Consider the following 24,038-nt stretch of genomic DNA (forward strand, 5'->3'; position numbering starts at 1 on the left):
GATTACTATGAACCTAATTGGATTTTAAAAAATTGAAGGAGGAGGTTTAAAAATCAATTTTAAAAGGACTTTAGAGGTTGACATACTTGCTCCTGTCCTGTTTACTGCAGAAAGAGCTAGTCCACCTGAACAATAAATTTTTAAGAGCCTTGATTTGCTACCATCCAAATCAGACTGTCAAGTGTGTGGAGTATGTGCCAGACCAATTAGCAGTAGGCAGCTCCAGAAAAGCAGGAAAAATTCCAGGTCACGAAGAGCTATTAGTTTCTACTTGCCAACCACATTTTCGTGTTTCCAGGGCCAATGGAATAGGCTGGGTGCCTGAATTAATGCTGAACACTTGAATTCATATAGAACCCTGAGGGATTACCATGCCCTTATAGAAATTAATTGCAAATAATGTGCAATTACCAAATATATCACCTCTAAATGAGACTTCCCTTTTTGGAGGGGAGATGGAACACAAATGGCTTTGAGGCACAAAGCAGGCTTTAAATTGCTAGGGAAGTCTCTTGTGAAGCCTCCCTCCCACACAGGGGGCCTCCCGCTATGCTGCACCGGGTGAAATCTCCGAGGCAGGCAGCAGCAGATGGGAGAGTCACTTGAACACAGACTGGCCTGCTGTAAGCTTCAGGACCATGCCAGGGGAGGCCAAGGGAATAAAATTGGGCCATAATTCTGTTTTGATGGAGCAGAAGCAGACACCCCCAAAAACCTCAATTTATATGAAAAAGAGAAGCGATTCCTAGTGGAACCCAAGTCTCAGGAAGAAATGGGCTTTTCAAGATTCACTGGGAGTTAACGACTCCTGCTTGGAAGGCATAGAGGATTCAGCTGCAGGGAACTTCGTGTCATCCATAGTAAAGTGTCGCCTTCCCAGGCGGTGCTAGTGGTAAAGAACCCACCTGCCAATGCAGGAGATATAAAAGATGTGGGTTTGATCCCTGGGTCCGGAAGATCCCCTGGAGGAGGGCATGGTAACCCACTCCAGTATTCTTGCCTGGAGAATCCCATGGACAGACAAGCATGGTGGGCTACAGTCCACGGGGTCACAAAGAGTTGGACACAACTGAAGTGACTTAGCATGCACGCACATATTAAAGTGTGAGCCATGTTCTTTGCTCAGATGTCATTTTCTGGGATTTCACTTGCTTTGGTAGAGGGAGCTACATTTTCTTTTCTGACCCAAGTTATACTTTCAAATCTGTTGGGGAAGGGCTGTATCTTTTGTCCCAAGTATTCTGTTAGGAGTCCCTGAATTTCTATATCCAAGAGAGTTAACCCTACTGAGAAAGGAGGTGTTACGCTCTACAAGCGCCTGTGGAATTTTGCAGATCCAGAGAAGTGAGGTCGTTTTGAATGTGTAGTACCCAGGACTGGAAAGGAAGACCTTGTCCAGAAAAGGCTCTAATTCCAGGTGCTTTTGTGAGCCTGTGCAACTGTTGATGTTAATGACTTTTTGGCAGTTTTTAGTTTGCAAGCCAAGCAGCAAGGTTAAGGGCGACACATAAGGATTAAGAAACAGTGGGAGGCCTCCTTTAAAAAGAAGAGAAAATGGGCATTTTGCATTCACTGCCACTTACCTCCTGCTCTCGTTGAAATATTACAACCCGACCCCCCTTGTCCCCTGTCGCTAGTAATTCTCCCGTGTGGTTGAATTCTACCGTAGAGATAATGTCAGCTGAAAAGAAGAAGACAAAGGCAATTTAAGTAACTGCACACTTACTTTCAAACGATAGATAATAGACGTACTTTTCTGTGCATTTAAGGGCTTAGGGCTTTGTCTCTGCCGTGGAATTTACAAGGATTTTATGTCCTGTATTTGAAGTGCCACTAAAGTGGCACTTGGGGAAGTAAATTTCCTAGATGCCCACACTGCACAGCGGTCTCTAGGAACAACTGGAGAGAACAAAAGGAAAGAGCACATTCAGATTCTTTTGTTTTGGGCAATAGAAAATGAATTTCCTTATGGCTCAAGGAAATGGCAATTTTCTTTGATAATTTCTACCAACCACAGACTCTTTTCCCACCCATGGCTTTCTGCATCCCCCTTTCTTCTACAACAAGAAACTTCCCCAAATGGGGTTCAGTTGTGGAATCTAAATGAGGACTGAAGGCTGATAAGCAGGGCTGAGATGCTTGAAGCTCAGACATCAAAAATGAAGGGACACAACGCAGAGGAACTATCAGGGAAACGCCAGGAGTTGGAAATTCAAGGAGGAACCCTGGAAATGCTCTGCCTTTTCTGGTAAGCCCACCACACCCTTCTGGAAGAGCAGGGCTTTACTGCAACTCGAGGAGAAAGGTGCTGAGAAAACAGGGTCACGAGGTCAGAGGGAAGAGGGAAATTTGTACTGTATATCTCTAAACAGAGAAAATACACAGGCGCCAGGAACTCAGATCACAGATAATTGCTGAAGGAATGCCAGCCTGCCAAGCCTTTCTTCAATACTGGTTATCCCTGGAGGAACACGGACAGGTAAATTACCTATGATTGGATTTATTAGGGCTATTTTTAGAAAAATGTCAGAGGTTAATTCCTCTGCAATTATTCCCCCACAGGGCTCCAACAATCACTACCGAGAGTGCAAATGAGTTAAAAAAAAAATAAAAAAGGAGGCGGGGGAATTATGACTGTGGCCTTTGACAGTGGTACTTTCTGAAGATTGTGTCCATGTAAGGAAAGCAAAGGGGAGACAGTGAGCTGGAAAACTAAGGCAATTATCCCTGAATAATTCAAATCTCAAATCTTACTTTAATATCATCATTTCAGGATTTTCTTTATATGCCCGATTGATTTAGGTAAGTAGTGTGAAATTCTCCACTTTGCTTCTAACTGTTCTTTTCCATACATGAAAATGTTTTGAATGGTCATTCTTTGTGCAGAAGAAAAAAGAATAAGGGATAACCTATAATCACTTTCAAGCCAGGCGTATTTAAAAGAATAATTCATGATTTCTGTTCTGGCGTCTTAGATGACTGACCCCAGTGGTAGCAGGTTCAAATCCTACAGGGCCATGAGGGAATGGTGAGTGAAGGAAATTAGGTGAAGTAGGAAGCTTGCATCTCCTCTTAAAAGACAAGTGGCTACTTGGCTCAAGCCAACTGTGTTGCCAGATATTCTGATTTTTTAAAAAAAAACCTTTTTATTTTATATTGGAGTACAGCTGTTTAACAATGTTGTGAGAGTTTCAGGTGCACAGCAAAGGAAATCAGTCATACATATACATGTATCCATTCTCCCCCACACTCCCTTGCCATCCAGGCTGCCACATAACACTGAGCAGAGTCCCTTGTCCTATACAGTAGGTCTTTGATGGTTATCCATTTAAAATAGAGCAGTGTGTACATGTCCATCCCAAACTCCCTAACACCCCTTCCACTCATTTTTCCCCCTTGGTAACCTTAAGTTTGTTCTCTAAGTCAGTGAATGTGTTTCTGTTTTGTAAACAAGTCCATTTGCATAATCTCTTTTTAGATTCCACAAATACAGGATGTCATATTTTTTTTTTTTAAAGAAGCTGGAAACCCAGAGCTTTACAGGAAAACCTCTTCAGTTTTATATATTGGCAAACAATGATTTTTTTTTTTTTGAGTGCCATGACATTAAAAAACATATAATCCTGTCTATCGGATTAAAATGGTTTGTGAGTCACCCGCTTCTGACTTCTAGTCTCTACAGTGCTCCTTCCAGAAAAGGCCACTCCATTCCTTATTGACAATCTCAACTGGACATCCCATCCATTCACTCAAGAAGAGCCCTCCAAATGAACACTACCTTAAGGAAACACAAAATAAGCTGCATGGCTATTCCCTGATATAAGTTTAGAAAACCTGTTTTTAGAACAAGAGCCCGAGGAGGAGCAGGTGAGCCCAGCAAGGCTGGGAAGCCAGTCACCTCGAATGAATGATCGACCACTTTCCTTTGTTAGAGTTTGTGTGTCTAGCAAGGCACTCTCATGTACAGAGGGGACAAGAAGCCTGTTTAATGTTTCCAGTTGCCTCAGAATGCCCTGCTGAGAAACACTCGAGTCACATTAGCGGCTGCTCCAGCTTTTCAGTGAGTGGCTAGCAATGAGGTTATTCACCAAGCTTCCTGGCTTTGGGGAGAAGCTAAAGCAGACACTGCTGTTTCTTTTCACTTCCAGGCTTCTTTCAGGCACTAAAAAACGAGCCAGACACCTTCCGGAGGGAAAGAGAAGCAGGGAGTAATGAGAGGGTGATGGGAGCCCAGGCTCGTGAGTTAACAGCGCCGTGCTCATGTCTTTAGGGCTAAGATTCCCCTTCCGCTTGTGTGTATGTGTGTGTGTGCTAACTCACTTCAGTTGTGTCCGACTCTTTTCAACCCCATGGACTGTAGCCCACCAGGCTCCTCTGTCCATGGGATTCTCTAGGCAATACTGGAGTGGGTTGCCATATTCCTTCTTCAGGGGAGTTTCCCAACCCAGGAATCGAACCCACATCTCCTGTACTGCAGGTGGATTCTTTACCCACTGATTCTGCCTAAGGGCATCTGAAACCCTTCCTCTCAGCAGCAACATGAACACAGACGTTGGAGTTCTACACGGGTTCTAGGCCCAGTGTATTGAACTAAGAAATGAGTCTTCCCTTTTGGTGACACTGAGTATTGGAAGGGAGAGGTAAGTAACTTTTTCTAAGATTGGGCTCTGGCTCAGTTTCTAAGAAAATGTCACTCCAAGTGAAACAAAACTCAGTCTCCCAAGGATGACATGCATGTTGTCTTTCTGCCTGGATTCTGTGAAAACGTCTCTAAGATGCACAGGGGTCAAATAAAGGTGGGATTCAAACTCAAGTCTAAGCCACGTGATCCAAGGCAGTATTATTAGAACTCTGCACTATGGGCTATCAGGTTTGTCCCCTGATATATATAAGGAGGTATATAAAGGAGGTATATAAATGCCTGCTTTGTTTTCCAAGTGTTATCATTGTGCTATGTCTCCCTCGAGGAACTTGACAGAGAAAGACTGACTGGCATGGCAGGATGCTGAAATCCCTTAGTCTTTTGCCAAGTTCTTACCTTGGTTTTAACTCTGCCAGGGAGCTGGTCTGTATACTAGGCTGTTTATATCTGGGTATTGTCCTCTTCCCTTCAAAACGTATGCCATAGCAAGTCAATACCTGTTTTGAACTTTTGTGTTTCCTGACTCATTTATCATGGCTAAGCCAATAGGTGTAATCAGAGTATTTTTACTGCCCTATCCATCTTTTGCGTATCTTCATCTGTGACTGTTTAATAATTGATGCAAAACTCATGAACCACCCCACATTCCAGTTTCAAGAGAGGGAAACTTTGGATACAATGCTCTTGTGCTTGCAACATGCTCTTGGTAGAGCAGCGTAAATTAGAAAACATTCACTGCTCAAGACAACATGACTTCTGTTGAGTACAGAAAGAGGATATGGCAATAACAATAAACCAGCAAACCCAGAGACAATAACGTCTTGTGAAATCTTGGTCAACAGAAGTCAATTCATCAAGTTCAACTAAAGTTCAATTCATCAAGTTCGATTAGAGGACATTTTGCCTTTAAATGATAGGTATTCACCACAACTCATTTTCTTAAGGGTGCAGCCGAGTCACGTTATTATGCAAAAAGTTATATACTTGAGCATTTTTCTCTCTGTTCTATAAAGACGTGAATGAAGTGTATGTTTTTGACTAAAAACAAAAAGCAGAAGCCAAAAGCAGTTATAGAGGTCAAGTGTAGTTAACATGATTTTTTTTAAGGAAGCCCTGGGAGGTATGACGTCTGCCCTGCTCCACATCTGTTCGTGCTGATTTAATTTCCACTAGATGGTGGCCTGGTAACCCCATTTCTAGCGCAATAGGCACTGTTCGAATCGGGTTTTTCACTTTCAAAATCAATCTCACCATCCTTCAAAGGTTCCAGACTAACAAGTTCACACATAAAGTTTCCATTTACCTAAATAATAGAAACTGACTTGGCATTTATATGCACGTGATTGTGAAGTTGAAGAGAAGGAAGGATCGATCCTCTTGCTCATGCTGTAGACTCCCCTGGTGCCACGCTAGGCTGGAGTCTATGCAATGCCAGGGCTGACTATAGTTATTAGGCGCTGCGTAGTTCAATAGCAGGGTGACTATTTTGATGAAACGATGCTCAGTGTAGACTTAGGACCTAAACCCAAGTCCTCTGATAGGACAAGATCTTACTGACCACATCACTAGCACTGATCTCTCAGCATACTGACCACATCACAAGCACTGACCTCTTAGCATCCATCACAGGGGTTAAAATAAGAATGTAATACAATTTAGCCTTCAGAGCCCATTACATGTTTTATCTTTCATCTTGGAAACATCTGGAGATAATACGGTAAGGTCATATACGGTACTTGTATCAGTGGACTAGTTCTGGGTGAGCAATATTTGGCTTTCTTCCTGACAAGGAGGTCGGTTCTAGCAGAGTCTGCTGTTTCTTCTGCCAGGGCAAAGATACCAGCAAGAATGGGAAATGGGTTTCCCAGCTGATGACAATGGGGCGAAATGGCAGTAGCTGCCAGCAACTCTGTGTAAAGGATTGGGGGGGGGGGGTGCTCTTCAAGGCTGAAATGCTGGGGTTAATTGCAGTGGCTTCTGCAGTGAGGGGACTTGCGGGGCCTTTGTCACGCACACAGGGGTTTCCAGTTAGATTGGCCCTGACTTTGTGGATCATTAAACAAATGGGATGCTTAGACTCCCCAGTGGGAGTTAAAACAACTCCTTCCATCTTTACAATATTGTGGACTCCTCCTTGGGTTCTGGTTCACAGTCCAAAGTCAGCATCCATTTCTTGGAAAAGGTTTTCTGTGGATAACTGAAATAGTACACTGGAATATATTTCCCATCAAAATGGCAGGGGTAACGGAAGTCTGGTTTTGGTCAAACAAGATATACCCAAGTACTGCTCTACTACTGGGATCATGTTCAAAAGGGTTACATTGAAAAGATGTTAATATATTGTAAAATTTTAAAAAGTCAGGTAATAAAATAGTATGCCTAAAATGATCTCAATTTTGTAAAGTATTTACATTTTAAAATTTATTTTTTCCTAAACTGGTAAAGTTTAGGAATATGTGTTTAAAAATATGTGGGCTTCCCTCGTGGCTCAGTGGTAAAGAATCCCCCTGCCAGTGAAGAAGCCGCAAGAGACTCGTGTTCAATCCCTGGGTGGGGAAGCTCCCCTGGAGAAGGAAATGGCAACCCACTCCAGTATTCTTGCCTGGGGAATCCCATGGACACAGGAGCCTGGTGGGCTACAGTCCGTGGGGTCACAAGAGTCGCACATGACTGAGCAACTGTACACATACACAAAGCAGTATATACTTCCATTAATACCAAACTGATGATTAGAATATGACATGACATAGCCCCCCAAAGAGAGTAATTAACTCATAAACACACAAATAATCATTGGAAAAAATCTATCAGAGAGAATACAAAATGATATTGTTTTGGGGTAGGACACAGATGTTTAAATTTACTCTTTTATAGTCTTCGAATTTTTCAGTATTTTCTAATTATTTTTCAGTTCAGTTCAGTTGCTCAGTCGTGTCTGACTTTTTGCGACCCCATGAACCGCAGCACGCCAGGCCTCCCTGTCCATCACCATCTCCCTGAGTTCACTCAGACTCACGTCCATCGAGTCCGTGATGCCATCCAGCCCCTTGATCATAAATACTTCAACAATTTTGAACTTTTAAGCAATGTTAATTGACTTTCAAATTGAATACAAGATTTTAACATTTACCTCAGTGACTTTTTAAAAATTTGCTTTTTAATTCCCATGTAAAATTCACTTTTTGCAGCATATAGTTTTATGAGTTTAGATAAATGCATCTAGATGTGTATCCACTATCACTGTCATGAGACAAAACAGTTTAATCACCCTCCTCCTAAAAAGTTCCTTCGTATTGCCTCTCTACAGTGAACAAGTTTTCAAAAAGGAATAAAATTATGGGAGTGAAATGAGCTGACAGATATATAAGAGCTTCCAAAGGAGTTTGTGTAAATACAGAGGTTTCTCTACACAACATGGTTCAATTCAATTTCTAGTCAATGATCATCTTCTAGCTAGTTGGAGTCAGATTTTATTTTTTCATCTTATTGCTTAGATATTATCACTATTTGTAATTTTGTTTTTAGAGTACTGGGAAGGTCAATTCATCAATCTATCTTTATTAACCTATATCACAAACTAGGTTTGTACATGAGGTTTTCTGCCCTCTGACTCAAATGTCCCTTTGCCTTTAATTGCAATGCCATCTGAGTCCTTGGTTCAGTAGCATTAACTTCTTAACTTGACATTACTTGTCACTTTCCTTTAGCATGGTCCTAGTGAAGATCTCCTGGAGAAGGAAATGGCAAACCACTCCAGTACTCTTGCCTAGAAAATTCCATGGATGGAGGAGCCTGGTGGGCTACAGTCCATGGGGTCGCAAAGAGTCGGACACGACTGAGCGACTTTGCTTTAGTGACAATAGTAGTAAATAGCAAGTTCTGAGAAGTGATAGCGAATGGATCTATTCTTGCTCACCAATTTTGGTCTCTTGGCAGAAGCTGCCCATTGAGAAAGACTGAGGTCATAGCTGGGCTTGGTGGGAGGGTGTTGCGATCCATTGGTCAAGTCTGTCATGGGCATTGGCAAGTGAAGAGGCTGTACATGTGCCACATGCTTGCTATACTGACCTAGTATATAGACTATACACATTCTGTTGGATCCAGAGTTGATTCCTTTGTCACCCAACTGGTGTCTGGATTTTAGCTACTGAATCTATTCCCTTTCATTTGAATATAATTAATTCTGCGTATACTGGTATAAACTTCAGTCTGGCGCTGGTAGTCCTCTTCTAGGAAAGAATGCAGGTAGAAGGGTCTAACAGCCCCGGTTCCCCAGACTTTATCACAACTGCTGCTTCCTATTTAACCACAGGCACAGTGCTGGAAAAGGGGCACAGTTTAAACGTCAGACCTGTGAAGACCAAGCTCATGAAGGGCAGAGAGTGCGCTGTGGCTAATACACTCGTGGCTAATCCTCTCCACTGCCTTTCTTCCTTGCTTGTCCCACTGTAGAGGCTGAAAATGCAAACTGCTTCTCAGCCTCTCCTCTGGCTAGGGATGGCCATGTGACCCAAATTTGGCCAATGGGGCACATAGAAAAGTCTCTTGGGGGGCAGGGAGGCAAAAATCTGGGAAAAAATTTTCTTTCCAGAATAAAAGGAGGCAAGCAAGTGATGGGAAGCCTTCTGGCTGCATTGACACACTCCTTGTACAATACTACTTTGGATGTGGTTCTATGTAGCCATATGCGGAGCTGTGGCAGCCATCACGTGACCGTGAGGCACTAAGTCTAAGGCCAAAAGTCTGAGTCTGACAGATGGAAGAAAGGGACAATGTCCCCAGTGACATCACTTAACTGCAAAAGCCTACCGTAGGGACAGCCTAAGTCTGGACTTGTTAAACAAAAGATACCTAGCAGTTTAAGCCACTGCAAGATAGACTTTTTGCTATGTGCATCTGAATGCTTACTAATAGACATGACTTTCCATCTTTGTTTTCCCGACAGCATTGTGTACAGGGCCAGATTATTAATGTGCATTGAATTGGAAAAAATGATCTCTTGTCCTGCCACCTCCAGGCACAAACTCTCATACTCACATTTTCACTTCCCTCTATCATACAACTAATTTTCCTTCCTACATACTTAGTTTCCAATATTGAAGTGTTTGTTTTTTCCCTCTTCCCTTGTGTGGCAATGGTGCATTAATTTTTGACCATTCAAATATGAAATCAGTTTACTGGGATAGAATGCCTCCCCCTACAATTTATCACGGTGTCCATCATAAAATTATGACTTCAAATGGACTTAGCCATATCCTCTGTTGGAGCCAAGTTTCTCCCAGCTAATGTGTAGTAAGCCCACCATGCTTGCTGAGCTGTGAAAATCCAGATGGTAGGAAGCAGGTGAGTAATGAATGTCATGCTGTTCCCATTAAAATGCACACAGCTTCCCCACACTGACCAAATCCCTAGCACTAACCAGGTCTGAGACAACCCAGGACATGTGGGTTCATGGAGATTGCCTTTCATTCAAAACAAGTTCCAGCAACACAGAAACTGAGAAGAGAGACTTTACTGCTGGTGGAACAAAACTTGCCTAAAGGGCAAAGGAATTTGAAAAATTGTAAGTCCTCTAAGTACAGAGAAAGCCAGTGGGAGATTGGTAGCAGTCCAGACTTGCCCTCAAGCCTGTGTGGTTTACAGTGGAATCTGCTGGAAAGGTGTCTACCATCTGTCACCTACTCTTTCAGAAAGCAGAGGAGTAATTAAGTGCTCAGGTGATACAAATTCTGTCAATCATTCAGATCTATTATGTATATAATATGGGATCATCTAGCACTGACCTCAAAGTCAGTGGGACCCCAGGTCCAAGATGAGAAAACCCATCACATCTGTGGGGGAACAGGAGCTCCTGGGCAGGCATTGGAGTCTCTTGGCATGTCTTGCATCAAAAATTTTGTTGTGCCAGGTGCTCTGAACTCAGAAAGACATGGTACCTGCCTTGTGGGAGCTAAAGGAATTTGTGAATTGGCTCTAATGTCACTTTTTAAGGGAAGCCTTGCATGACTTCTCCCCAGACCTAGACAAGTCCCTCTGGGAGGCAGCCTCCTGGCTCCCTGTCCTTCTGCTCCATCAGTTATCACTGCGTACCTTTACCATTTATTACAATGGTAACAGAACCATTTTAAATGCCTTTCCCGGTCTCTAAAATATAAACTCCGTAAGGAACTTGTTCATCACTAGAAAGCCCAGTGCCTAGCTTAGTGTCTTAGTATATAATAGATGCTTCTTAATTTTTTCCTTTAATTAATCATCGAATGAGAGCCAGAAAAGCCAATGTCTAAGTGGACCAACACATAGAAGATGGATAACCCCAAACAAAGTATCAGTGAGCCAAGTATTTATGCTGGATGAATGGAAGAAACATTTTTAAGGGGTGTGAGGCAAGGGGAAGCTCTTATTTGAAACAGTGAGTATTGTACAACTTTAGAACAAGATGGATTGATCAGTAAAGAAGAGGTTTTTGTCCTACAAAGTGTCAGTAGCATTGGCACGTTTCTATAAATCGTAAGAAGAGAAGAGAGTGGATGGGTTGGTGAACAGAGGGTTCTGGGATAGGGTGTTAGTTGGGAGAGGGCATGTAGTAGTAAGTGAATTTTGAGTAATTAGGTCTGAGATGCAAGGACTGTAATGAACACCTATTATGTGCACATCAGTGGGTTGGGTACGAGGGATATGCTAACAATACCTACATGGTTTTTGCCTTCATGGAGCTTTCTACCTAGAAGACTAGGAGGTAGTGCTAAATTGGGATACAGCAAAATAATGTCGGAGAATAGGTTGTTCAAAGACCCTATAATGAAGTTTTTGAGCAACAGAATAAGAATCCTATTGATGGCTTTGGTCTAGAGGGCAATATAAAGTCACTACCGGAACTTAAGATAACTCACATCCCATCCATAGCTCTGCATTCAGAAAAATCTCTTGTATTTCTCCAAAGGACAAAATTAACACTAAATGCACTATGTCCCTTTGTTAAATTCTAGGTAAGTTTAATGGAGAAGGCAATGGCACCCCACTCCAGTACTCTTGCCTGGAAAATCCCATGGACGGAGGAGCCTGGTAGGCCGTAGTCCATGGGATCGCGAAGAGCTGGACACGACTGAGTGACGTCACTTTCACTTTTCACTTTCATGTATTGGTGAAGGAAATGGCAACCCACTCCAGTGTTTTTGCCTGGAGAATCCCAGGGACGGGGGAGCCTGGTGGGCTGCCGTCTATGGGGTCACACAGAGTCGGACACGACTGAAGCAACTTAGCAGCAGCAGCAGCAGCAGGTAAGTTTAAAGAAAAGAATAAAAAATGTTTTCAGATTTTTCCTTCTAAAATATGACATTTCTATGTCAAGCAAAATAAAGATTCTACTAACAGTTCCTAAGGTAGTATGCTATGATGGTTTTTCAATAGTCTCAGCAAAGATAATGGAAAGTCTCAGAACCAAATGTGCTATTTACAATTTTGTGAATCAGTATTTCTCTTTCCATATCCGTTTCTTTCCTCTCTATTCCTCTTCCCCACCCTTCCTCTCTTTCTGGCTAGGAGTTGCAGTATTTTGAAAATGAGAATAAAATGTTACTCTCTTTTGGATAATGTCCCTATTTTAAAGACTGAATAGATACTTTACACCTAGTAGGCAAATAGTAAAAGACAGAATAAATAAACATGCTGATTTTTCTCATCAGCATGACCTGATCTTGAATAAATATTCATCAGGCAAAGGCATTATAGTACATCCTTACTGCTTTTTTCTATCCACTGAAAACTGGATATGTAGAAAATCCATTATATTCAATTTCATGTTCATGTAGCAGTTTAGATACCAATGAATAATACAAAACATAGAAAGCTCAGAAAAGACTAAACATTGATAGGCTCATTCATCATTCTATTCATTCACTCAGTAAATATTCACTGAGCACACCTACTATGCGTCAAATACTATTCCAGGTTGGATATACATCAATTAATCAAATAGATAAAAACATCTGTCCTTATAGAACTTACGTTCCACTTGTGGAGAAAAGATAATAATAAAGAAACATAACAAATTGCATTGTATGTTATGTATTATGGGAAGCAAATATAGCCGAGTAAGGGGAATTAAGATTATTTGAGATAAGACGGAGGCTTAGATTTTAAATAGGGTGGTTTCGACAGGTCTCCCTGAGCAGATTTGAAGGAGGAGAGGAAGATGACCAGGTAGGTATCTTAGGACATGCACTCTAGACAGAGGCAAGAGATGGTGAGAAGAAAGGACTAGTGTCAGAGGACTAGTGTGGCTAGGACAGTGCCAACAGGGAAAAACAAGCAAATAGGCACAGGAAGTTCAGATAATGTAGAGTCTTGCAGATCACAGCAAGCACTTTGGCTTTTGCTGAAAGTGAGATAACAATGCGAATGTACCTAATACCACTAACCTACACTTAAAAATACAGTTGAACCTTGAACCACACGGGTTTAAACTGCACAGATCCACTTATACATGAATTTTTTTCAGGAGTAAATACTACAGTACTGCATGGTCCACAGTTGGTTGAATCCACAGATACAGAGGGACCATGGATACGGAGGGCTGACTATAAATTATACCCAGATTTTCGACTGCACAGAGGGTTGGTGCCTCTAATCCCTGCAGCTGTTCAAGGCTCAACTGTAGTTACAATGGTAAATTTTGTGGTGTGTACATTTCACTCTGATTTTAAAAAAAGTGAGGAAAAAATGAAATGGAAGGCAGTTGGGAGGTACAGAATAGAGAAGCAATATTGTCTGACATTTCGCAAGTACCAATCTGGCTGTAGTGCTGAGAACAGACTGTAGAGGGCGGAGGTGGAGTCAGGGAGTATAATCCAGGTGATATCCTGGTGATAATCCAGGTGAGATGACAGTGGCTCAGACCAAGGGGTTGGTAGTGAAGGTGGGGAGAAGTGGTCCCGCTGCGGATGTATATTGAGAGCCAACTTAGCAGGAATTGCTGCTGGATCGGATAGACATATGAAGGAGCAGTATCAGGGTTGATTCCAAGGTTTCCACTTTCACCAACTGGCAGGGTAGATTGCCATCACTGAGATTAGAAGTTTGTGGGTGAAGCAGCCATCTTGGGGGAAGAGCAGACATTTAGTTTCAGGCATGTGCAGCATATAACTGAAGATACTGAGTAGATAATTGGAAATAAGGGTTTAGAGTTCAGGAAAGGGGTCTGAGTTGGTGATAGAAATTTAGGAGTTATTAGCCTTTCAGATGATATTTTTTCAGGCCATGAGACTGGATGAGATCTCCAGGGGTGAGGGGAGTAAAAGAAGCGAAGAGGACCAACAACTGAACCTAGGGGCACTCCAACAGCTAAAAAAAAAAAACGGGAGAAGAGGAGAATCAGGTAAAAAGACAAAGAAGGAGCAGCTGGTGAGGTTGGAGGAAAACCAAGAAAGCTTAGTGTTCTGGATGCCAAGTGAAGTGTGGAGGAAAGAGCTGTTAATCATGTCAAACCCAGCTGATGGGCAAGGTAAAAGGCTTCAGCTGACCTTTGGATCTGAATCACAGGAGTCACTTTTGACCTCGGCAAGTATAGTTTCTGGGGTACAGTGGGGGTGAAACAACTGGTGTGGGTTTCAGAGTGAACGGGAGGAGAGGAATGAGACAGTGATTGTGGACAACTCTTTGAAGGAGTTTTGCAACACATAACAGAAAACGATGTGGAAGATGATGGGCAGTTGGGTCAAGAAAGTGTTCTTGTCCGATCATCGAAACAACAGCATGTGTATATGCCAGTGAGAACATTTCAACAGCCAGGGGGAAATGAATGGTGAAGAGATGAAGAGGGTAGAATTGCTGAACGAGTTAGCAAATGAATGTATGAAGAAACAAACCAGAAACTAGGACTGGTCCACCGCTAACAGCTGAAATAAAACCTGCACAAGCTCAACTCATACCCAGAGCCAAACCATGGAGAGGAAGAAAAATGTGATCGAAACTCTACATTCACACAGGGTTTCACAGGATTCTCAAAACATTTAGAATTGTATGAGCTTCTCCCATAAATCATCTCAGATCACGTGATCACCATGAAAGGAAAACAATTTCTTGGTTTTCTTTTTGGTTCTTCTGCCCTTCCCTCTTCTCCTTCCAATTTTTCCTCTTTTCTTTTTTTTCATTTTATTTTTCATGTATTTTTTTAAAATATAAATTTATTTTACTTGGAGGTTAATTACTTTACAATATTGTATTGGTTTTCCCTACGCCCTTTCCATCCTTTCCTCTTTTCTCTCCTTTTTTCTTTTGAAAAAGAAATAAAGCAAGCAAGCAGAGAGCAGAAAGGATTTTATTCCTTCTGCTACACAACTCAAGGTCCATTAGCTCCTATCTGCCTACCAGGCAGAAGACTGCTCACCTGTATTCACTTTAAAATGATGCGACAACTACAAGATCACTTCTGCATGGCTGGGTAGCCTGACCTCCTCATGGCCTGTCTTGGGTAACTTTATCCATTACTCTCCTAATATCTTATAGAAAGAAACAAGTCTGTCAGGGGGGAATGAAAAACACCCCCCCCCCTCTCATCCTGCCCCATGGAAGATTTACAGACACTTTGTAAATGGCCAGGCCCAGGTGATGGTGCCAGAAACTTTCCGAGTGATTTGTAGATCTCCCTTCCAGGAAGTCAGTCTTTAATGGAAAACTCTTCGACTGCACATTCCTTTATTACAGTGACTACAGGGAGTGGAACGCAACTGTCATGCAGGAGACTCACTGAAATGAACTGGCTACTGACCTGGCCTCAAGATATTTCAGTCTCAGAAAAATACCAGTATTGCAGTTTAGAAAAGCACAGTTTTCCTTTAACAAAAGAAAGAAAGAAAGAAAAGAAGTCGCTCAGTCATGTTCGACTCTTTGCGACCCCATGGACTGTAGCCTACCAGGCTTCTATGTCCATGGGATTTTCCAGGCAAGAGTACTGGAGTGGGTTGCCATTAGTTGGCTGACTGCATGCCAGGCATGGCATAAGCCCCTTAATGTATGTCTCTTCCTAAATTGATATTATCATCCTCACTTATTAAATACTCCCTTTGGCTAGGATCTGTGTTTTATGTTTTATATGATGTCATTTAATTGTCACTCCAACTCCATGATTTCAGTATCTTCCTCTATGGGGAAATGGCAGCCCAGAGAAGTTAAACAGCATTCTCAAGTTTGGAAGGCTGATGGTCAGAGGAGCAGGGATTGGAACCCTATTCTAGTTCCAAGTTCTTAACCTGCCTCTTGGCTCTCCCTTCCTTTTCTTCCACCATCCTTTTTTTTTTTTTTTTTAAGTTTTAATCTTGTATTGCAATACAGATGATTAACAATGTTGAGATAATTTCAGGTGGACAGTAAAGGGACTCAGCCATACATATATACATGTATCCATTCTCCCACAAACCCCCTGCCCATCCAGGCTGCCACATAAAATTGAGCAGAATTCCCCTATACATCTGGGCTTCCCAGGTGGCTCAGCAGGAAAGAATCTGTCTGCCAAGCAGAGGACCTGAGTTTGATCTCTGGGTTGGAAAGAACCTCTGGAGAAGGGACCAGCTACCAACTCCAGTATTCTGGCCTGGAGAATTCCATGAACTGTATAGTCCATGGGGTTGCAAAGAGTCAGACATGACTGAGCGACTTTCACTTTCACCCCTATACCATAGGTATTTTTTGTCCCCATTCCCTTTTGTCTCTCTTTCCTTTTTTTTTTCTAATCTTTTCCAAATCTTTCATATATAATTACAGGCTGTATTTCTTATTATGGAGAGTGGCTCTTCTGGCATCAACCTACCTTTCCATCATATCTTTCGTATTCCTTGTCACAAGATGACACTTGAGCAAAGTTTAACTCTCCAGGCTCCCCAGGCAAAATGGTCTTCGTTGACCAACTGTCATGCTATTTCATTTCCCTGAGATGTCCTTTCCATCGTGGGTACCTGCTGACATCTTACTCTCCTAGACAGTACACCCCTTGAGGGCAGGATCTTACTATTTCAGTGTGCAGCCCCTGCCTAGGGACTGGCACTTATAAGTTTTGCACAGAATTCTAATTGAGCGCCTGAAGGAAAACTGAATACATGAATCCTTCGAGGCCAGTTCAAATGCCACCTACCCACTAAACCTTTTCATGATCTCCTTGGATTGGGAAAACACCCCTTCCTCCTCACACCCCCTGCAACTCTTTACACTTTCACATGCTAGCTGTGATATTCTCACATGTCTCCTTGCTCAATTCTCCTTACTGAAATGAGTTAATTAAGGCAGGGTTTCTATTATATCCTATTACATTCATCTTTGACTCTACCAGTAAATTTCACCTAGAAAATTACCCTCTTTCCCCGCCCTTTCAAGATCCAGTTGAAATGAGTCTCTCTAAATAAGGATAGTTGCCATTTAAAACTTGACTAACCTAGATTGCACCTTCTTATGGCCTGTGACTTATTTTCTATCCTGTGTGTGTATATATGGTCTCCTTAACTAGATTATAAGTTCCCTGAAGACAGGATTATGTTTCTTAACAGAGAGCATTTTTATCAATATTATCAATATCTAAGATCTCATTCCGTGCATAGCAAACATGACATAAGTGGTCCACGCTTGGAGATTTAGGATTCTTGTAGGGACAGTTGGTTGTTGGCCCATGTAATGCATATAAGTTTAACAGTTACACATGCTCCATTTTGGTCTACAGCTTATTATTATTTTTTTAATGTTTCATTACCATAGACGCACAGCCTGAGACATCCCTAAAATAAAATCAGTACTTGAGAAGTCAAGTACCAAGGCCATTGTCAGGAGCAATCCCTCCAAGCATAGCAGATGGGAGAGGAATGGAAATAGGATCATATTGCCACATCTCTAACGATTCTGCTTTTGGGAATATGTCAAGTACTGATTCCAACAACCAAAGTTATTGCCTTTGGAGGTATGGGAAAGCCTAGGGCATGAAAAGTCAATGACTATTAGCTGCACTAGCAAGATTCCTTTCTAGCACACACCTTAGCAAGTTTGTTGGCCTTGATTTTGAAGCATTGATTATTTCCTCTAAAGTCCATAGGAAGACATTAAATGTCAATACTTTATCAGGCAATAGAAGGAATAAGACCATTAAACACTAAAGGGGCAGACTCAGCACTGGCCACAATCTCGAATATACCTACTGCCCGAGTCTTCAATGGAAATTAAATAAAAAATGTACCAGCAGCCACTGTGAGGAAGTCTTGGGATAAATACCTTTTGCTAATTTATCACTAAGGAAATGCTCTCCCCACCTCTCACACCTCACCTTCAATCATGTCCCTGACCTTCCAGCCTCAATACACTCTGGCCCCGCCAGTTTGCTTTCACAATCTCATAAATGCATGTTCTTCCCCACTTCAGAGGTCTGTAAACATAGACCTGCTCTCTTTTCCCCCTAAACTACTGTCCCTCCCACTTTTCCTTGAACCACAGCTAATCATTTAAAAAATTTCAGCTTAGACACCACTTCCTGAGTGAGGCCTTTTCAGACAGCCTACATTCATTCTGCAGCCTGAAGTCATTCCACACTGCCCTTTGTAGGACTCTATTCTTTCCCTTTAAAGCATCTTTCAGAATTCATCATTATATATCTGGGTGTTTACTGTTGATGTCCTTCTCCTCTATAAGACTATAAAACTCACCAGGGCAGGGATCATAGCCAATTCTTTCACTTTGGTATTCCTTGACCACAGTCCAACGTTTGACACGTGGTGGACGCATAGTAACTGTTCATTGAAAGTATAATTTTCTGGAGTATTTGTTAATAGTTATTGCCTGATCACTTGGGTTCATATCCTTTTCCTGATACTGTTTTCTCTCTCTCTCTCTCTCTCTCTCTCTCACACACTTTTGGTTTCAGTTGAACTGGGTGTAGCAGTCCTGTCTGATTATGAAAATTTAAAAACCAGTTCAATCTGCCTCATTCTTCTTAAAACCAATGTTTACCTCATCCTTCTCATTCCCCTTAGCAGACCACATACATGAAAACACATGCACTGTAAAATGTATACACACCCTTCTGATTCTCAAATTCTGGCCCTTGTCTAAACCAGTCTCCACCCTTTCCAGTTTCAGGAAGAAAGAAACAGAGAGCCAGAGACTGGGCGGGAAGATGCTTATAGACCAAGGAGTCTGACCCAGCGAGCTACTTCAGCCAAACATGCAGTATGAATTGGACTGCTCAACTGCTGAGAAGGAATTTCTGGATTAGACAGTCCATTAGTGGCTAAGCCAGCTTCTAGCTTTCGCTCTGCATGCCTGCAGTTAGCGTGAGTGACAGGTGCCACTGAGTCACCTAGAACAGCAGCTGAAGTCGTAGCTCTCTAAAGGTACCAACAACCACACCCTTAGGCTGAGCATCCCCAGAGTTTACATGACTGAAAATGAGATTCGGTATCAACGAAAACTTTGCTGGGCACCTTCTATATGCCTTATCTAGGGTGTTGTTTGGAGAAGTAATTCTAGAATGTGGTCAATTGCAGTCTTGCAATGCCAGTTTACATTCTAGCTTCATTACTCACTAGCTGGTTAATTTTGAGTATATTTCTTGACCTTTCTCCCCATCACTTCATCTGTAAAATGGAAATTATATTGTACTGAGGATTAAATGAGTAAATTTATGCAAAGCACTGAGAATGGGTGCCTGACATATATAAACACAAAATAAGTGTTAGAATAAGACTTTACCTAAAAGTATTTAACACAGTGAATGTTTAACAGCCTCACTGTAAATGTCAGGGAGATACCATTCAGGTTTCCACTTATAGCTTTGTGTGTTCATTTGCTCAGTCGTGTCCCACTCTTTGTGACTCCATGGGCAGACAGTAGTCTGCCAGCCTCCACTGTCCATGGGACTTTCCAGGCAAAAGTTTGGACAAGTTATTTGAATCCTCTGAACCTCATTTCCCTTATCTTGAAACAAAGAATAATATTGGCACTACTCTTGAGGTGAGTTATGAGGATTCAATGAGATAAGAAAGGTAAGGAGCTTAGTAGATGACGCCTAGTACAATGTATTAATAGATGCTCAGTAAATAGGAGCATTTGTTGTGATTTATCCAAATGGGTCCCTCCCTTGAATCCCAGGGAAGGCAGAGCAAGGCTCCACAGTCCACATCAAAGGACAGATGATACCAGTTACATTGGCTGCCCAAGTAGAGTTGTTTTATTTGGTACTGCAAGGTTAACCCACAGTTTTCCAATTTTTTGAGTGAGTTGTCAATAGTTCAAAATTGTGAGTTTCATATCTAAAACTGCAGATTTTCAGTTTCCTTAGGAAAATAAAAAGATTGGCACCATTAGGCTGGTATCCCTACACTCTTGGCTTGAACTGGGAAGTGCCTGCCCCCTTTAGAAGGGCACAAAGCTTTGAATTTGCCTTATCTCCCACCCCTCCCTAGTGTACCCCCAACCTTGAGGGCAAACATCAGCTCCCACTTATGCTCCTGAGATTTTCCCCTGTTGTCGTTTTTGTTTAGTCGCTAAGTCATGTCTCTTTTTGTGACCCCCCATGGATGGACTGTAGTCCACCAGGCTCCTCTGTCCCTGGGACTTTCCAGGCAGGAATACTGGAGTGGGTTGCTATTTCCTTCTCCATGAATCTTCCCAACCAAGGGATCAAACCCACATCTCCTGCACTGGCGGGTGGATTCTTCACCACTGCGCCACTTGGGAAGCCCCTTTCACCTTTGATGTGACTTGGCCTCTGTAGGCGACTGACTAGCCTTGACTGTTTACTATCATCCTCTATAATTGAATACCCCCACAAGACTGTACCTAAGGCAGAAACCTCTCTATCCACACAGCCTCAGGCCATTTGTCTGCACTGGCAGATACAAGTGTGTTAATTCCACAACTAAAGACTGACCTCTCCACTGAGCCAATAAGCACATCCTTGGAGGAAGGTCTGCAACCCAGAAGCTGACCTCATAAATTCACAACATACTCAAGCTGAATCTTTTCTAGTTCCATTTCAACTGAGGGTGGAGGACATGGCACTAAAGACTGGGGTGCCATATAACAATGCTTAAGAACGTAATTCTCTAAGTTATATCCTATGGGCTAGCAGTAAGATTTTGCTCCTTGTGTGAAAAAAAAAAAAACCCTTTTGGGAAACAGCTCAGACATTAGCTGCTATCTCAGGGACTCATCTGGGGAAATTAGACTCAGATATTCTGTAAGAAAGTTCATCCACGATGTGAGAGTTGGACCGTAAAGAAGGCTGAGCACCGAAGAATTCATGCTTTTGAACTGTGGTGCTAGAGAAGACTCTTCAGAGTCCCTTGGACTTCAAAGATCAAACCAGTCAATCCTAAAGGAAATCAGTCCTGAATATTCATTGGAAGGACTGATGCTGAAGCTCCAATACTTTGGCCACCTGATGCAAAGAGCTGACTCATTGGAAAAGACCCTGATGCTTGGAAAGATTAAAGGCCGGAGGAGAAGGGGACAAGAGAGGATGAGATGGTTGGATGGCATCACCAACTCGATGGATATGAGTTTGAGCAAGCTCCGGGAGATGGTGAAGGCTGGCATGCTGCAGTCCAGGGGATTCCAAAGAGCCAAACACAACTGAGTGACTGAACAACAACAATAGATATTTCCCACATACCAGGCACCATTCTAGATGTTCGGAACTCAGCATTGATGAACAAGAATCTTGAACTCAGGTAATTTATTCTTGTATGGAATAAAGGAAGTTGCTTTACTCTGTTTCCAAATTTCTCTGACTACATAATGCTTTTGCGAAGTACTGCTTTTGCATTATGCAAAGTCCTTTGTAGGACCTATCTTCAGAAGCCTGTCATGATTAGGGAATGGTGGAGATTTCATTCATATTAGAGCATTATTAATACATACAACCACTCCAGAAACCTTCTACGTCATAGAAAAAGACAATTTATCTCTTGAAAAGTCAATGACATCACTACGGGAGTCTTATTCGGGAAGAACCACGGCCTCACCTGGGACCTCAGATTTGGCCAACGTTTTTTTTTTTTTTAGAATATCACTCAAAGGGTTAACCTGACTTTCACCACTGAAGTGGAGTGTTTTCTCTGCATCCAATATGACCCAGTTGGAAATGTATTTGTTTTTCACTGTTTAATCTTCTGCATCACCCAGCATTGATTAGATTTAATTAATTTATGTTTCTAATGAATTTAGAGCCTCACAGTGTTGTAGTAGGAAAATTCTCAGACAGCATCTGGCCACCAAATGGATTGATTACCTTGTCTGCAAAAGTCTCTCCAACATCTGGGACCTGATTTTGTGAAACATCCGGAAGCTCTTTCAGAGGTAAGAAAGGCCCACGGTGGTGGGGAGAGAGAGGGTGCTGGAAATCGGCAGGGTTCACTCTGCTTTGTAAGTCTGCTCCTGGCACTCCACCAACATGAAATCACATTTTGCTGTTCATTGGCACAGATTCAATGGCACCAAACAGACTGATCCGAATCTGCTTTTTGTTCAGCGTAATCAGAATCCACCAGGCTTGAACCCAGGCTGCCACCCCATGAACCTCTTTGGCACTTCCTTCTGTGTGGAAGCTCCCACTGATCATTACGATGAAACATTTATAGACAACATTTATAGAGAAGCACTTTGCTCTCATTCATTCAACAAACATTATCGGGGGCCCACTGTGTACCTGGCACAGGGCCATGTGTGCCCCTTCATTAGCTGCTCTTGGCAGCCACCCTTATGAGGTAGGCAAGCACTGCTCTTCTCACATATATAGCCAAATACTACACAAAAATTATAATTATTAACATCAATATGATCACTGTTAATAAAGGATATAAACACACACACACACCAGACTCCACGTGAAGCCTCATTTAACCCCTACCTTGAGGTGGGCTGTCACTGTGATCATCCCCATTTTACAGATGAGAGTACTGAGGCACTGAGATCTTAAGTGACTTACCCAGAAGAATTCAGCTAGCCTTTGGCAGAGCCTCCTATCACAGGCAGTCTACATGGAGAGTCTTTATTCTTAATCACTTTGATTTGCTACCTCTGGATAATATCATAAAAGACCTTCTCTGTGTCAGGCACTCTCCCAGAGATCTGCTGCATTAGATTCTATATTCACCACTCACAGCTCATACAAGGAAGCTGAAGCCCAGAGGCATTTGCTTATCAAGGTCACAAGGACAATTTGTAACGGGGCTAGGACTTCACTCAGGTCTGCAGGACTAACAAGGCCTCTTCTGTTTACTGAGTTACCTGCTGATGAACGAGAGAGAAGGGCTCATATGAACTCAATCGCTCTCTCAAAGCTGCACCAGGAAGCATGTTGGACAAGTTAGGAAAGAGGGGTGGCCTGGGCTGCTTTGCACAGCCCAAACCAACCCACAAAAGAGGAGGTAAAGAATGTACAGACAACAAGACAAGAGCTTCATCTAAAAGAGGGAGGTGAAAGATGGAAATCTCATTGCCTGACTGGTTTGTCTGGTTTAAGATCAAACAGAAATGACTGAAACTAGGTGGGCTGCTTACAGTAAAAATGACAGTGAAAATGCCAGCCACACTGAACATCTGCTATTTTCTGAACAATGGATACAGACTGTTGTACAACCAGGTTGCCACACTCATATCCTGATGTTAAAAAAAAAAACAAAAAACAAAAAAAACTAGCTTGACATGGTTCTTCTGTTTTAATGTTTGCTAAGTCTGGCTATTTCTTGAATTGGAAAACGTTCTCATTTCTTTCCATTCTTCTCTTGCTCAGGCCTCTACATCAACAAGGCCATACCATCTGTCTTCTTTGGGCCTTTGTACATGCTCCCTTTCTGCTTGGAACTGTTTCCATCTCAATCTTTTCCTTGGTCTGGCCAACCCCTCTTCAGTCCTCAGACCTCAGGTTGGACATCTCTCCTTCCAGGAAGACTTCCTTGACTTTCCTGTTCTGGCTTAGGTGCCCATTTTAAGAGCAGCTCTGCTTCTTATTTCAGCACCTAACCGTAATGTAAAGTAACTGCCTGTCTATTTGTCAGTCTCTTCTTTGAGGGAGTGTATGTTGGTTACTACTGTATCTTCAGGGTAGGGTCTGTCACATATCAGGTGCTCAACACAAATATAACTCTATGGATGGACAGAGGGAATCTGAATCTTGTGACATTTTCTTAGCTGGTCTCCTGCTTTGAAATCTCTCACCTCCATATTTCACGCTCCATCCTAGAAGTCATTGAATGTCCATGTAAACTTTCATCATTTCCCTTTTTATCACTTCCCTTTGAACACTCACATACAAGTCAGAATAGTGATAATCTTGGGTGATGCAGAGGATTTAAGGAGGAGGGGACATGTAGTCCTAAAAATATCCCATACTTTGATCTGGGGAACGATGACTTGCATATATACA

At 42.3% G+C, this 24,038-nt stretch overlaps 1 protein-coding gene across 1 annotated transcript in view; it reads right to left on the reverse strand.

Moving 5' to 3' along the window:
* PPP2R2B (protein phosphatase 2 regulatory subunit Bbeta) overlaps nt 1-24,038 on the reverse strand; it is a 481,896-nt gene that overhangs the window by 129,025 nt on the left and 328,833 nt on the right. Inside the window, exon 3 of the mRNA XM_052643667.1 lies at nt 1,584-1,681. Within this exon, the coding sequence (XP_052499627.1) occupies nt 1,584-1,681 (98 nt within the window). The remainder of the gene's footprint in view (nt 1-1,583; nt 1,682-24,038) is intronic.

This window comes from Budorcas taxicolor, chromosome 7 (assembly GCF_023091745.1).
Source record: "Budorcas taxicolor isolate Tak-1 chromosome 7, Takin1.1, whole genome shotgun sequence".
NCBI classification, from domain to species: domain Eukaryota; kingdom Metazoa; phylum Chordata; class Mammalia; order Artiodactyla; family Bovidae; genus Budorcas; species Budorcas taxicolor.